This window comes from Leptonychotes weddellii, chromosome 11 (assembly GCF_054177405.1).
Source record: "Leptonychotes weddellii isolate Sample4059 chromosome 11, ASM5417740v2, whole genome shotgun sequence".
NCBI classification, from domain to species: domain Eukaryota; kingdom Metazoa; phylum Chordata; class Mammalia; order Carnivora; family Phocidae; genus Leptonychotes; species Leptonychotes weddellii.
In genome coordinates this window covers 28,088,187-28,105,578 of record NC_138379.1, presented here as the reverse complement: position 1 = coordinate 28,105,578, position 17,392 = coordinate 28,088,187, and the positions used below count along the sequence as shown (strand labels likewise).

The 17,392-nt window shown below is 40.7% G+C and overlaps 1 protein-coding gene across 2 annotated transcripts in view; it reads right to left on the bottom strand.

Moving 5' to 3' along the window:
- Positions 1 to 17,392, bottom strand: part of LGR4 (leucine rich repeat containing G protein-coupled receptor 4) — a 99,186-nt gene that overhangs the window by 24,499 nt on the left and 57,295 nt on the right. For both annotated transcript variants that reach the window (XM_006727283.3, XM_081798437.1), the window contains exons 3-4: positions 1,290 to 1,361; positions 448 to 519 (exon numbers count right to left, since the gene is read on the bottom strand). In XM_006727283.3, coding sequence (XP_006727346.1) covers positions 448 to 519; positions 1,290 to 1,361 — 144 coding nt within the window. The remainder of the gene's footprint in view (positions 1 to 447; positions 520 to 1,289; positions 1,362 to 17,392) is intronic.

The window sequence follows — 17,392 nt, the reverse complement described above, 5'->3', positions numbered from 1 at the left end:
AGACCAAGTTACCACCCCCACTGTGAGTTCAAGGTCCACAGATGAGGAATTATAATCACTCTGTTCTGATTATCATTACCGCCTAAAACAGAAACCTCTCTGTAAGTGTGACCATCATGGCATAAGACACTAGAACTTCTGTACACACATAACTCTGGTTCTAAAGAGGTGAAGATCACCTGCCATATAAAAGCTCCTGGAATTATACCTAGCCGTGTATGCTTGTGACTTTTCTCCCAGCATCTGAGACAAGAGAGGGAGTAAATTGAACCACCTCCTTCTCTCTCACCAAAGGGCATTTTGATAACAGCACCTGGCCATCTCCAATTTTATCCCAGATGAGAGATTAAATCTCCCCTTTTCCTGGGATTCCAGTTCTTTACACATTTAGCAGCCAGAGTGGTCTACTAATGATTCAAGAATACAGAAAACCAAAAAGCTACTTACAAAGACTGCAAAGCACTCAGTCCTCGAATGGCTTCACTGGGTACTGTTTTCAACTGATTGTTTTGCAAGGTTCTGGAAGGAAATTTTTGGTTAGTGAATAACAAGCAATTGTTACTATTTTTTCTTAGAAGAATTCAGAGCCATTTCTATCCAAAAAATATTTCCAATGGCAGGAAAGGGGGAGAGATCAAGGTGGAGAGCACCCAAGGAAAGAAAACTGCAAAAAAGCAAGAAGCATTTGCTATAAATCCAGAAATGAAACCTAAGCTGCTATCCCTAAGCCATCTCTTCACACAGACCTCCTGGTAATATACATTTCCAGGGGTGTTTCACTCTCAGGAATTAAGGCACCCTAATTAATGTTCGTCACCCTAGGGACTGTTAATTTATTTCCTGGTCCCTCACAGATTCTGTAAATTATAGGCATCTTAATTCCTTTTAGCTTTAAAATGATTTTAACATTTTGAGCTTTTGTAAGCCTTTTTTCCCTTTAAATCAGCTAATTCAAAGTTCTTACAGCTATACAATAAGTAGAAACAAAACTCTACCAGTAGAGCTTAAATATGATTTTGATTCAATCCATTAGCCCCACAAAAAGCCTAATACATTCAACTGTAATGCACTGAAGGTCAGAACACCTATTATTTAGAGTTTTAACTTTTGTTATCTAGACCCAAGGTTGCCTAAATCAACCCTTGCCTCCCACACTACCCATTGGCCACTCCTTAAATCTTTTTAATCCTGAACTAAAAGAAACTGTGCTTACCCTAGCTCCAAGCATGTTGACTATGCAAAAAGAAAATACACAGCCAGCTGTGAAACTCTAAAATTGCATTACTTACAGAACTTTGAGTTCTTTCAACCCAGACAAGGCCTTTGGGTGGATAAAAGAAAGGTCGTTGCCAGCCAATCGTCTAGGGGGAAAAAAGTAGCAAGAAAAAAAAAAAAAGTAGTTTAGGCTCTTAAAAATTCAGAACTCACAATAAAGTAATCTGTGATTAAGGATCTATGTTAAACATTTCTCAAGTCTATCTGACATTAAACATGGACTTAAACCTTTGCTAAAGCAATCCCAAGATTCTTCCAATGAGATAAATGTCTCTAGAATTTTTTTTTTAAACTCCCAATACAATAATTCAAACAGGCACATTTTTATTCTGGTGAGGTCAAGCAAGCCAAAACACATTAAACCAAATTAAGTTTGCTATTCATGGTCACTCTCTGCAGCTTGCAGTGTTTTCCAAGTGCCTCATAAATACAGACCACTGGTCAGCAGGCAGGAGTGTTTATACCGTTCAGAGCAAACCAGTCTGTTAAGGAGGAATGCCTTCTGGAGGCAAGTCAGCCTGTTATCTCTCCATTACCAAGGGCGGCATTTTCTGTGCAAAAGGGAAGCAAAAAGTGAAAGTCACTGTAAGCATAATTTTCCAAGCAAAGGCATGTGTGTGTATATACACAGACACATACATATACATGTGTATATATATGCACACACACACACACACACATATACAAACAGGTTAACTGAAGGAAGGTTTCCAAGCACTGACATAGAAATGACAGCTGTGTGCCCATATGTTAAACACAGGACTGTCCCAGTTTTCTGGTTTCACCAGGGGTACTCTCTCAAGCAACAAGATTTTTTATCTGTAATTTTTTTTTAATGCTCTCTCCCTCCTTGTTTCTTAGGATCACATAGTCATCAAGTCATATTAATTCCTCCTTTAAAGGTTCTTTTTTCATCCCTTTCTCTTCTCTCTGCAAGTACCCTGCACCCTGGAGCCTTATTCATCAATTCACTCATTCACTAAAAAGTTTCATTCATTCATTAACAAATAGGAGTGTCTACGCCTAAGCGCCAGGCGTAGGACATCCTCTTCTTAGACTTCCACTCCCCACCCCACCTTCCAATACGCTCCTCTTATACACCCTGATTTTAAGGACACAAGGAATGCTCCTTCATTTGAAGTCACTGAGGTCTGAAACTCTACCATTCAGATGCATCATTTTCTCTGGAACTCTTTGTCCCAGTTAAAATGCAAATAGCCCTGGAAAGGACAATATTTGATCCTTACCTATCATTAACATAGAAATGTGCCCTGAAGGTGTGTATGGGAGGGGGGATGTAGGATGCGGGTGGAGAACCAGAGGACTCAGAAACCAAGAATGAGTATATAGAATTATTTCTTCAGTAGCAAAGATCACAACACTAACTTCTCAGGCAACACCACAGGTGTAACACAGGGTTTATGTCCCTAAATGAAATTTCTCCTAAAAAGCCCTCTCACCACACACTTTGATCTCACAAGGCACCCTAGCACCTTTCAAGCCTTCCCAAAATCCGGCCTCAAAATAGCTTACTTTGTACCACCAGTCTCTTGGCCTTTTACCTCCTAGGGCTCACCATATGTAAAATGAGGGACTGGAAAAGGCAGTTTTAATACCTCCTGAGGGTTAAAAATATTTAAAACTATTTCTCCTTAGCGATCCTCTAGGTTCTAGACAGTGTCACCACTTGTCTTTAAATGCTTCACCTCACAACCTCACCTTCACTCCTTGAATACTCAACTCCAGCGTTACTTCCCATGAAGACTTCACTTCTCATGAACATGCCTCATGTGTAAATTACTAGAACTCGTAATTAACCACAGGCTACATTCTATTAGTTGTTTCTTGCGCATTAGTCTTGTAGGTCAAGTACAAACAGTGCCCAGAACAGGGCATGCATCTCACAACTCTGTTATTACCCACCAACGTGTCAACTCATTAGTCAGAAACTTTTTTCTCAAAATTTCCCCCTTGAAAATGCTCGCCATTCCAATGCCATAGCATCCCACAGTCTACCTTAGTGCAGGCTCGGTGCAAGCTCTCTCAGGGGCCTTTCTATGCCAGATTCACTAAGATTCAATTGATAATGCTGACAGCTGAAATGGGAGTGTTTAAAAGATCACATTTTAAAAAATCAAATTGTTAAAAAAAAAAAAAAATCGAATTCTACCATAAGGGGCAATAGCCTTCTCCCCCCCAGGGCTGCAAGTAATCAGGAGACTATGACTGTTCTTCCAAGTTATCTGAAAGATGTGCCTTAAAGTCTGGGGTGCCTGGCTGGTTCAGTCGGTAGAGCATGTGATTCTTGATCTCTGGGTTATAAGTTCTAGGCCCCTGATGGGTGTAGAGATTACTCAAAAATAAAATCTTAAAAAAAAAGGGGGAGGGTACCTGGCTGGCTCAGTTGGAAGGGCAAGCAACTCTTGATCTCAGGGTTGTTAAGTTTGAGCCCCACATTGGACGTAGAGATTACTTAAAAAGAAAATCTTTTAAAAAAGAAGAATTAAAAAAAAAGCTCAGGTCTACTAAAAGACAAACACTATAAACAGACTGAAACTGTTGTAGGATTCTTCTTTTTTTTTAATTTATTTATTTGTCAGAGAGACAGAGAGAGAGCACAAGCAGGGGGAGCGGCAGACAGAGGGAGAAGCAGACTCCCCGCTGAGCAAGAAGCCCGATGCGGGGCTCGATCCCAGGACCCTGCGATCATGACCTGAGCTGAGCCAAAGGCAGACGCTTAACCGACTGAGCCACCCAGGCATCCCTTGTTGTAGGATTCTTAATTTTTTGTCTCTAATATTAGTTTTTAATGTCCCCCTATCTATGGGCTTTCCTTGAGGAGTTCAATTTATTATACTAGAGCTCATGAAAGAAGACTATTTTATAAAATAACAAAGGAAGTGGCAAAATGTAGAGCACCTGATTACCTATGCTTGTCAACAGAAGAGAGTGTTTAACCACATTAGCCAAGATATATTTGCTGCCTTTTCCCAAATCTCTGCCCCCTTTATAAGCCAAGGAAAAACTAAAGTAACCTAACTTCAAAAAGTATCCTCTCTTTCTCCACTACTTATTGTTCATAGAAATAACCAAATGAGCTCTCTGCATACAATTTCTCCTGAAATACAAGCCCACTATCTGGAGAAATAAACACTTGGAGGATGCAACGGATGGTGATAATGCAGAGTAAGAAGGCACACTACCATACACTATTGCGATTATTTCGTTTCTTACTAGAATAAACATATCATGTGGAGCCTTTAGGAATGCATCAACCCATGCTTCCCAAGCTGCTGTGTTCATGATTAATAAACACAACAGCTTGGAAAAGGCTCTACAGATCCAGCAATCGCACGGCCCAAAGTCTCATCCCATTTTGCTTCTTACATGAGCCTGTATTTCTTATTGGAGATGCTGGGGATGCTTCACATCCAAAACCTCAGATCCAGAAGAGAGCAAAGTGAATAAGTAACAGGGTTAGGGACAAAGTTCCAAAAACTCTGAAAGAAAAGAAACCTATGTAATGAGACTGTAGTAGTTGCAGGCACCGAGATACATGGTTTACAGACATTCTTCCATTTTAATCATCTCGTTGCTACGGCCCCACTTCTCTGAGTCCCTGAGAGGCTGGGTGGCATAAGGCACACAGGAGGGAAATAGAGGAGCCAGAATTCCAGTTCTTACCTGGCTAGCTTCAATGCTTATTCACGTCAGTGCCTCTGGTGTGTCACCAAGAGGCTGGGAAATAATTCCCAGAGAGGTCGAACAGAGTGGACTTGGGCAATAGCCTTGTTCTGAGTACCAACAGCTCCCCTTGAGTAGACTGGAGCTCACAAGCAGGGACGATGGCATTAGGAGCTCAGAACTGCAACTATGGAGGAATTTCCAACAGACCAACAGTGCCATCCTTTCCACAGCAGTGGGAAAGGGGGTAAGGATGGGATCCCTGAGTGCCCCCAGGGTGAGGGCAGGCCCTAAACCACTGGGACTTTACTTAGGACATAGAGTATTCTTGGTTGTGCTTCTTTTAAAGCATCTCTCATGGAAAAACAGGTGGCTGGTCCTGAGGAAGGGTCCCCAACTGTCCTCTACTAGCAAAGACCAGCCACTTCCAATGTTATACCTGGGTTTGGCTGTGCTAGACCCAACAGTTTTCTCAGTCTCACTTCATGAGGATGTACTGGCTGGCCCCAGAAAACCTTTTCATTTTGCTAAATGAGGATATATAGATATCTACTATTACTATTCTTCCAATGGCTGTGAAGACCTAAGGGGGAAATAATCATTAGTGTAAGAACAGAAAGGTGAACATGGTATAACTTTCTGTGTGCTAAGACAGGGTCCCAGGCATCACTTCTTTCTCATCTATACCCTGTAGTTCCTGTCTCCAAGACCAAGAGCCTCCTTGCAAGGTTTCAACCCATTCAATCTTTTGCTCTCCCTGCTGTCACCTGAGCTTAAGCCCTCAATCCCCCTCCACCTTCCACTGGCTTACTGCCGTGAACCTCCACAAGACTCCTGCCTCAACCACTTAATTATAATACTATAAGAGCTAAATCTTAAAAAAGCACAACCCTGAGCATTTTCCGAAAGCTTTTTTCCACTGCTGACTTAGCTGGAACTTCATTACGGATCCTCTTTTCCTTTCTTACCTGATTCCGCAACGTTCCCTGTGTCCTACAGTTTAGCACACCATGCTTTTCCACCCCTCTTTGCTCATAACACTTCCTTCGCCTGAAATACCCTGACTCCAGTCTCTGTCAAGTGAATCATTACTCATCATTACTATCCAAGTTGGATACTACCACAAATATGAAACCATCATGGTATCAGCTTCCTCTGATTCCACTGGTACTTAGACAAAGCTCTCATCGGGCACATCTTCTTTTGCCTCTAGTCACTACAAACTTGTCACATCTCCTTAAGTTGTATGATATGTCCCTTATGGGCAGAGACCAAGTCATATTCATTTTGTATTCTCTTGCATGGGACCTTATGTATAGCAGACACTTGGTATTTGCTGTAATGCCTCAGCTAAGCCCCGGTAGGAGTCTGGATTCGACTGCCCTAAAAGAGTGGGGAAAGCTTACTGTTTATCTCTTCTTTTCTGCATGTTTTCTCCTCTTGTTTCATTTCTGCTCCCCTACTGTCCTTCACTCTCCTAACAAGAAAGAACTACGTGGCTAGATCTTAAAGTGCTATGGCAACAATTTTCTTTCTTAACATCTGCAGAGAGTACATTTTCTTAGGGAAGGGTAGGGGGTGGACCTTAAACACAGGAACACCAATCCACTGGTCAACAGTATTATCGCAACACACTCTGGGTTGTGCACATGATCACACAAAATTAAAACAAGTCTAGCAGGACTTCAAATGGGGACACAGTCTACCTCAAGGCAACTCCTATTTATTCTGCTTGTTACAACAGTCTCGGAAGCAGAGAGAGCAAAGACAGGGAGGGGAGAGAGCGGGTGGAGGAGAGGGAAAGGGCAAGCCATTAGACTTCCGCTCTCCCACTGGATCTGGAACCCTTCCAGGAGACAGGATACAAGTGGCTCAGTGTGTAATGTCTTTATGAATCTGTTTTGTGGACATTTATTATTCATAAGGTCCATGGATTCACATTAGCGGCTCTTTCCGGGGAAGCTAGAGTTTTCAATTATATCCTCTCTTCTTAACACATATGCTACATGATATTTTCGATCTGCCATCCATCCCAGAAGGGGGAAGCAGGAACAGCGCTGGTTAAATGAGCACTGGTCAATGGTGGGTATGAACAAGTAGGCCACATTTCAGTATGTAATTTGCGCTAGAGGGTGCATGCTTTCATGAAATGTGCTGAATTAGACTGAGATTTCTTCACTTGGAGAGCAATTTTAAGAAACGAGAGAGGCAAGTGTGAAACAGATAATAAAACAGTTGGTGTTACTTCTCTAAGAAAGGCCTGGATTTAGGTTTCTTCTGGCCTATTACAGAAATTTCATTGTAGCCATTTGGCTGGAATTCTGGCCAAGAACCAGTGAACTAAGGACTACAATCCACACCCTGACTAGACTATGTACCAAGCCGGGAGGAGGGCAGATAAGGGTTCAGTAGCTTCCAGCAGCTGTCGTGACGAGCCTGGCGTGGAGAAAGCAGGAGCTGAAGGAACTGCAGCAGTCAGGCCCAAGCCGGAAGCACGTGTGCACACAAACAAGAGAGAGCTGTACTCAGGGCAATTTCTCTAGCATACTACGGAGAGGCCGGGGAGTAGAGGACAAAACCCCCCCTCCATTCGTGTGCCTACCTTCCTTTTGCAGAGGTGGTTACCAGATGCGCTGGCCCTATGCTATTGTCAATGTTTGACATAAAAGTACTTGGCACACCAGCCTTCCCTTCTGAGCTATATTCATCTACCCCCTCCACGATGTCTTCTCTCCTCCTCACCACTTCTTTCTACACCTACGTTTCCCCATCTGACAGATCTTCATTTGAAACCACACATAGGAACTATCACAGATTGCACCCAAACACGTCCAGGCTGCCTCTCTTGCGCCATTAAATTCTCTCGTGCAGGTGGGTCAGCACAGCATCATGCTACATGCATCAAAACTGAACTGGGCGGGCGCCTGGGTGGCTCAGTTGGTTGAGCGACTGCCTTCGGCTCAGGTCATGATCCTGGAGTCCCTGGACTGAGTCCCGCATCGGGCTCCCTGCTCTGCGAGGAGCCTGCTTCTCCCTCTGACCCTCCCCCATCTCATGTACTCTCTCTCTCTCTCATTCTCACTCTCTCAAATAAATAAATAAATCTTTAAAAAAAAAAAAAACTGAACTGGGCAAGTATGGCCACAGGAAACCGCCTAACGGGAGGTGAGTGGCATTCTCTTAACATATGTAATTTGAAATCTGCAGGTTCTAAAATGTTGGCAACCATTTTAAAGTAAAAGCAAAAAACACTGCAACACATACCTCTAACAGAAGTCCTCAACCATATATTTATTTATGTATTAAGGTCCTACTATGTGCTTGGAACTCTGCTGCCTCCTGTGAAAAATAAAGACCTCAAGAGGTGCACTGGTTTCCAGTGGTGGATATTTAGTATCAATATATATTGCCAAAAAGTTGGGGCGCCTGGGTGGCTCAGTTTGCTGAACGTTCAACTCTTGGTTTTGGCTCAAGTCATGATCTTAGGGTCATGAGCTCTAGCCCTGTGTCAGGCTCTGTGCTCAGCGGGGAGTCTGCTTGAGTCTCTCCCTCTCCCTCTCCCTCCCCGTTCTGCCCCTCCTGTGTGCTCTCTCTATATATATACAAAATATTTCTTTAAAAAATATATATATGTGTGTATTGACAAAAAGTAGCATAACTGTAGCACCTCTTCATTTTCATTATCCTACTATACTGGCCCTCATTATCACCATCTCCCTATTGTTTTTTTTAAACCGAACAAAGTGCCTCTGTTTCCTTTGTGCCTTGCCCAAGGTCCTATACCACAGCTAAAGAATATAAATCCTAGAAATAGAACAAGGTAAATAAGGTAAAATAATGTAAATTCCAGAAACAGAACAATGTTGTTTTGTGTATTTTCTATGAATGGCTTTAAGAGAACCAAAGGATGTAGTTATTTTCTTAGTAAACAGAAGGGCTAACAACTAAATAGCTCCCTTTGGACATTCTTCCTATCAAGGTTAAATAAACTTCATCTGACAGTGCTTTACTCACCCTATTTCTTCACATACCAGGAAGAGTTTTACATCTTCATATAATTTTATGTAAGTGCATGTAAAAATTGAATATGTTTTAAGGACATGTATTGAGAACCCCTATTAGAGAAATTCCCAAGGTTTTTAAAGTAGATTTCCTTCACAGAGAAGAGGAAAATTATTTCATATATCTATTTGAATATACCTACATATATCATAGGTAAAAGCAATAAAACCCTGGCAATGGTCACATTTCCTGAGCAGAATTATCCTCACAACCTCTGGCAATAAACACACGCAATATCCACCCATATGAGGAAATATGTTATAGCTTTTAAAAAGTTTTACAACTCACATCTAAAAGCAAATATTGACTTTCGACTACAGGCCAAGCACCATAGGTTTGGCAAAATAAGTACTGAGTTTTCCCAAGACACCTCTCATTTCATTTCTTTTAAATAAGGGTAATTCATTAAACATAAAACTTTAGTGGAATTTAGTTTTTATGTAGTCTGATATAGTCTCTGACATCAATAAACTCAGAGTAAGAAAAAATCCTTTGTCTTAACATTCCCCCATCATTTTCAAGCTCAAAAATGTGGTTACCTTCCCCAGGTCATACGAAAGTGTGTGACAACAGGCCCTGCCCTTAGAGAAAAGTCAGAGGAGCTGGAGAGACAAGTGCACACTGACACCCTGAGCACAAAATAACAGGGCACTCAAGCCAGCACTTCGTGGAGAGGAACAAAGAACGTGCAAGAGGAACTTGGAAAAGAAAGACCAGGGAAGGCTTCCGATGGCAGAAAGGGCTCAAAATAGACCCGTATGGAATGGGTAAGGTGTGAAGAGGAGAGAGAGGAACCACACCTATCAAATACTCATTCATGCCTTCCTGGCAGAGCCTGGTTTGTTCAAATATCACCTCCTTCACATGACGCGGCCCCGTGAGTAAATCTCAATTGGTTTTAACCAATCATACTGATCCCATTCCAGTGACTTGGTTTAGGGCTGGACCTGTGAGCCCAGCTCTGGTTACAGGAAGTCTGCTGGGGGTTTCTGGGAAAGGTAGCTTTCTTCCTAAATGGGATGCAAAGAAGGGATGACTCTCTTCTCTTTCTGGATTCTATCATGTCTAAATATACTATGTGAAGTACTGCAACCATGGTGCTACCCTTACCAGAGGAGCAGAGTAGGAAGACAGAGAGAAACTGGGTTCTTGAGGATGTGACCTAACTCCATTAACCAACCCTAGAAGAGTTCTACCATATGCAGGTCTTCTCGTTATGCAAGATAATACATTCCCTTACTGTTGAAACTACTTTGAATTGAATTTGTTTCTTGCAGCCAGAAGTACTTTAACTAATTGCCCAACCAATAACCATTCTTCCCTTCTTACCTAGTAATAGAACCCTGATTTTGGTCTAGACAACAGTATGCCCAGTTCAAAAACCATACTTCCCAGCATCCCACTGTGAAGTGTGCCCATGTGACTAAGTTCTAGCCAGTGAGATGTGAGTAGAAGTATTATATGGGAGGCTTAAGATGGCTTCTTGAAGCTGACTACTGGGAAATATCCCCCTCTTTCTTTCCTCCTTCATCTTTCCTGTTGTTGAGAACTGGGTCATGATGGCTACAGCTTAGGTAGACAGTTATTTTGTGATCTTGACATGGTAGCTATACAATGAGAAGTGCAGAGTATCAGATCCTACATCCCTGCTGACTTTGTGATGTACCATAATAGTTCCCTAGATACGTGTGTATATGTGTGTGTGTGTGTATGTGTGCATGTGCACCTTACATATTTAAGCCATTGTCGTTTGAGATAATGGGTGCTTACCTTTTCTTCTGTTATCTACCTTATCTTTCTAGGCATCCAGATTTTAAAAATCGAGTATCCTTTAATTTTATGATCATTTTCTTAAAAAGTTAAGTGTGTCTGTAATACAGACTTTTTAGCACCTCCAACATTATCTTCTTTGATATAAACATATAGTCCGAACTAAGAGGTAGTGAAAATACCTATTAGGGGAAAATACTAAACAAATTCGGAATTAAAGGTTCTACTAAAGCATATAATACTATGTTAAACAAGCATGGATTGACAAAGAGTGGACAATACATGGAAGAAATGACTTAGCCTATTTCCTTGCTGGAAATTATATTATGCTAGTAGAAAGTCAAATACATATTCACTTACTTGAAGTCACTACTATTTTTAGTCAAAGAACAAATAATCAGCTTTGATTAAAATACATAAATAAGCCAGCAAACTGTGGTTTCAGTTGCTTGTCTACACTTTCTGAATCCCATGTCAAACCTTTTAAACAATGAACTGCTTGATTCTACTGCTTGATTTCCCGAGTACCCTATGAAGTCCTGACTTATCAAACCCAAAATTTGAGTACACCCCATGTTTCATCACCTCTACTTCTAAACTGCAATGTACAAGACAAAGTTACAGAACCTGTTGGTTCCACTATAAATATTACCTAGGCTTTAACTGAGACCTTTCTATATTCTTCATTGATCCTTTGTTCATTTCAGATTGAGGCAATTAAACAAACATTCCCTACAATGTGTCTAGTTACTAGACTCTAATGGGCCGAGATAACTATGGTTTCTTTCTGCCAGTCTTTCTTCCTCCTTCTGCTTCCTTTCAGGGGGATTGTCCACCTGTAGCCCCAGTGGGTGGGGATGAATTCATAGGCCAGATTGGACCATGCCATCCCAAACAAAGTAACTGGTTCAAGTACAAGCACATGAGGTAAGTCTGGCTAACTACAGTCCTCCTAAGAGTTCTCTGCTGAAAGAAGCGAGGAAGACATTAGATACTCATTTGGGATCTCAAGATGTAAAGATGTGCTCGGGGCTACCAAAGGTTTGATTTCCCACCATATGGAGACAGGCTATTTGTAACAGGAAAGAATGAAGCCAAAATACAACATTAGAGATAATCAAAGTTAAAAAATGGAGAGCATGAGAAAACTCTCGTAACTTTTAAACCTTGAGATCGAGTACCATCTGAAGCCAACTCCACCTCTGGACTTTCTAGTTCTACATGAAACAATAAATCCTCTATTATGCCTCAGCTGGGTTTCTGTCTCTTAACCCCTAGGGACTCCTGTCAAATACAGTACATATTCCAAGCTTTAGCTACTCTCCCCAAACCAGAAACCACCTATAGCAGTCCCCACATGCCAGCTTCTTGATGCACTTCTTGACCCCAAAGTCAATCTCACAACTCCACTGAAATGATTCTTTAAAAAACTTAAATTCAAGGCCTTTTCTCAATATCTGGCCACAGGCACCTTTCTCCAGCCTGTCAATGTTGATCCTTCATTTCTTGTGAAAAATCTCTCCTCCCACAGCTCCTGGGGCACAGTTCTGCCCTAGTTCTCCTGCTTCTCTGGCACTTGGTCTTCTTCCCACACCCAGATTCAAGTGTTTCCCAAGGAGTTGTCTTTGGCTTCCTTCCTTTTCTTTTGCCCTCTCTCGGCAAGCTCTTTTCATCTCATGTTTCCAGTAATCACCTTAAAATAAAAGACTCCCAGATATATACCCATAGTACTCTAATTCTATGATCTATACCCATGAATCTCTATCCTGGACTCCACGCCTAAATTTCCAGAGACCCCCTACTCATATCCCATCTAAATTCTATATGTATATTCAAGAATAATAGCTTCTCTTCCAAAACAATTTCTCGTTCTGTATTGTCTGTATGTCTGTATCCTTATCAAAGCACACCAGACTTCTGGTACTCCTAAATGAAAGTGTAACAGATGTCACCCCCATCACCCTCGCTGAGACATCCTCTTGATTCTACTTCCATGCATCTTTTGCAGAGGTTCCCGCCTCTGTCTTATTGCCTCTCATCTGCCCTAGTTCAGATTCCCATAATTCTCACCTGGACTATTGCCATCAGCATCTTCATTTGTCTCCCTGTATTGTCTCAGTCACAAACATCCTACTGTCTACAATGAGATTACCTTCACCAAAGGTCATATCTGGTCAAGTCATTTCTTAGCTCAAAAAACTTCAATAGTCACTCAAAAGTAGAAGCTCCTCATTCATCTGCCAGGAAAGAGGCACAAGACTGGAGCTTCAGCCTGGCCCCAAACTCCTTTCTAGGTTTCTTTCCCATAATTTCCTTTCAGGAACTCAGCACTACAACAAAACCAAACAACACATCATTCCGAACACCTGTACCAGACTTTATATCTTTTCTCACACTCCTTCTTCCACATCTCCTTATGAATTAACTCCTACCATCCCTCAAGATTCTCCAGAAATACTAACTCTTGGATGAGGTCTTCCCTAATCTTTCTTAATGAGTAGAAATTTCTTTCTCCTTTGAACTCTCCAAACTCTAATACACCACCCATCTGTCTTGAAGGCAAGGATCCCATTTAATTCAACACTGAACACAGAGCTTTACCTAACAAATTTTGTTGCATTAACAAATTGTCTTACAAGTCTTTCCCCATCCTCTCCACATCTACAAGGGCATAGCCTGGGATGAAAGCCAGGTCCATTAATAACATGCTGTGTAACCTCGGGCAAGTTACTTAACCTCTCTGAGGAAAACCTCAGCTTCCTCATCAGCAAAACGGGACTGAATATGTAGTTCAGCATTTTATGAATTAAAACAAAACAATGTCTATTCGGGGAGGGGGGCTATCCGATACATAGCAGGTTCGATTAGTACAAGCTCTCTTCCCATTTTTCTTTTTACACCCTTACTCCTTAATCTGACAGCTTTCCAAATAACACATAGGAATTAAGATGAACCAGACAAGCCATGTCCCTCTGTGAACTCACTGTGTACTTCCGAACAGTAAGGGCAGTGATCTTTGCTACCAAATCATCCCAACAGAGCGCTAGAAAGTGCAAGAGAATGCACCTAAGAATAGAGTATTTTTAACTATCAAACATCACCAGAGCAACGAGAAATTCTTTTACGTTCTCTGGGGAAAAAAAACAGTTTTTGAAATTTAAAATAAATTATCAAGACACAGCAACCAGATACAACTTGTGGTTCTAGACTGTATGCTGAACCAGAATTTTATTTTTCTTTTGCTATAGAGAATTATCTATAGAACAGCTGTCAAATTTGAATGAGAATTACAGATCAGACAATAACATATATCAACACTATTTTTCTGAGCATGGCAACTGTACTGCAGTTATTTAAATGAATATCTTTGTGTTTGGAAGAACAATGCAATATTTAGTGGTAAAGGGGAATTATGACTGCAACTTACTCTCAACTGGTTCAGGGAAAAAATGTACATATACTTGAGATCTCCTATTGTGTGCATGTATATGGAAAGAGAATATTAACATTTGGGGAATCTGACTAAATGGTATGTGTGAAAATTCTTTATGCTTGCAACATTTCATAAGTCTGAAATGTTATGTACGTGTGTGTGTGTGTGTGTGTGTGTGTGTGTATACATGTTCTATATTTAAGTTTTGGCCAAATTGAACTATTTAGTTATGATCCACTATTTGTATCTGATTCAGAATCTCCCTGTTCAAATTATTCACTAGTCCTCTTTTGCAAAGTAATGCCTTAATTTAGAATTAACTGTCCTACAGATGAAAAAAACAAGCGAGCTTGAATCGTACTCAGAGATCTAAGTTTTACTTTAGCACTGTGATTCTTCCAAAGTCAAAGTACATTTTGAAACAAATGGAATTATACTCATAATATACTCATATTAAACAATAAACCGTACAAGTGCCAGAGCTGGCAATGGTTTCTACCTGCTATTGCAACATCTAAACTCAAAGTAACATCCATGGACTTTTTTGGTGGCAGCCTATGGAAAAGCAGTTGGATATTCCCTCTGCTGTTTCTAATTAAATCATTTTCACAACTCCACATTTCAGCCATTCCCCAAATGCCTATCAATGCCCTGCAGGTCTCAATGAAAGCCAAAATTAGCTATGCCAGCATCACATCAGACTAGATTCTGTGGATGCTGAGTATTTTCTAAGAATTCTGGCTTTCCTTTGACATTGCTAATAGAAACCTATATTGACCCATTCCAGCTTCCATTCCCAAGCAAAATAACCTCTCCCTGAAATACTTCAAGAAAAAGAAAGACTGTAATATTTACGAGGATTAGTGAAATTTACCTCACTCCTGTGGACATAGCATTTTATGGCCACAAAGCACTTTTACATAAATTATTCCATTTTCCCTTTACAATACTATTGTGAGGAGCTCCATGTTAAAGAGTGGGAAACCAAGGTGCAAAAATCAAGAGACTGTCCCAAATTTTCAGATGTATGTATTGAATTGAATGTTTTTGTATTCCCAGAGAGAGGGGGGAAGAATCAGTGAATGGCATCTAGTCGTTCAGGGCAAAAATCCTAGTCTCCTCCCTACTGCTGCTCACCCTCATATCCAATTCAGCTCCTTCAGGATTAAGTCTAAATTGTTTAGCTTAAAAAGTCCCTTTATGATCTGGCCTCACATACTGATACTTCTCCATCTTTTCAATATTTCAAATTTCTCTATATTTCATTAGGAATAACTGTTACTAAAACAGAAGTGTTTTGTTGTTTTTTTTTTTTAAAGATTTTATTTATTTATTTGACAGAGAGATAGATAGCGAGAGCAGGAACACAAGCAGGGGGAGTGGGAGAGGGAGAAGCAGGCTTCCCGCCGAGCAGGGAGCCTGATGTGGGACTCGATCCCAGGACCCTGGGATCATGACCTGAGCCGAAGGCAGACGCTTAACAAGCCACCCAGGCGCCCAAACAGAAGTGTTTTAACACTTCTGAAATGCCTACCTCTATGTCTTTGCACATGTTAAAAAGTTCTTCCTGGAGCACCCATACTTACACCCATCTGATAATTCCCAGGTGTCCTTCAAGACTCTGCTGAAGCTATTCTAGGAAGCCTTTCCCAAATCCTAGAATCTCAAGTAAATATATTACTTTAGGCTTTCACTGACCTTACACACACTTCTCTGACAGTCTTCATCATGCTGTACCAAGTGATAGGTCTGTACCTTTCTCCAGACCCATGTTGTGCAACTGAACTTTCTTCGAATACAATAGCCCCTAGCCACAGGTGGCTACTGAATACTTGAAAGACGGCTAGTTTAACTAAGGAACTGGATTTTTTATTTAATTTTAATTATTTTAAATGTAAAACTGAATAGCCACCTAGAGCTAACGGCTATGTGTATTAGCACAGCTACAGACAGACTGTCACCTCCAAGGACAAAGACCATATTTACTTGTCTCTGTACCCCTGGTACCTACTACAGAACCTGGCACAGAGCAGGATTCAGTGCTTGTTCAAAGAATAAGTAAATGTTTAAGTATCTATAAACACTTCTTATGTATTGCTGGGAAGTGATTCCACCCAATACTCCAAGCACTCTGGATCATCATATAAAATTTGGCCAACCCGGTTATATCTTGTAAAGTGCACCTCATTAACTATAAACTAAAAAAAAAAACCTCAGCAAATCATTCATTTTGACTCAGGGCACTTCAGCTTCACAATCACTCTTAAATGACTTCCAGATGATTTCTGGATAAATGGTTACACTGTTTATGAAATATTACAATAGTCATGGCAGCATCATTTTGGAATGTCAAAATCAACTACAGTGTTTTATTTAAAAAATGGGCTTTTTACCATGCTTTTATTAACATGGAAAAAAATTCCTTTAAATGCCTGAAGTATTCCCAGAGTATGAAAGACTATTCTGAAGTATTCTTTAAAAATACCTGTCAGCTCTCCTAACTGAATTCATTTTTGAAATCCCATCCAATATTTGGAGAAGATGTGCTGGCTTGATCTGATGGGCTCCATCACTGACAAAGCAGAATATAGAGGGAATGTAACCTATCTACAAAGAACTAACAGTCAAATGCAATTTGGTTCCAATGAAAAGTCTCAACTGACAGAATTCATGAGCTTGACATCAGAGATTTTAAGAAATCCAAGATATGAACTTCACAAAGCAGAGACTAAGCATGTTTGACTCCATAATCAGGCCCTCACTGCACAATCCCTATCCCTTAAGAGTGGTGCTGGCAATCCAAGGCATCAATGAAGGTGGTCTGCACCCAGTCACCCCACCCAGAGCTAGGAGAGCTTCTCCATCTCCTATCTGGTGCATCACACACCCCACAGTAGTCATACAATGGATGAACAACACTTGTAAATGTCCTTTCATTGTATAATTACTTCTGTAAAGGTAGACTAATCCTAACATCTAAAACTTTATAAATAAATACATTTATATATTTATAAATATATAAATAATGAACAAGAATAAATAGGTAAAGCATCTTAAAAAAGCTTGACTGGTGGGAATCAGGAGGTAGGGGCTTCAAACACATAATTCACTTTTTTAATTTAAATTTTAATTAAAAAATGAACAATTAAGGGGTAGGGTAGGCAAAAT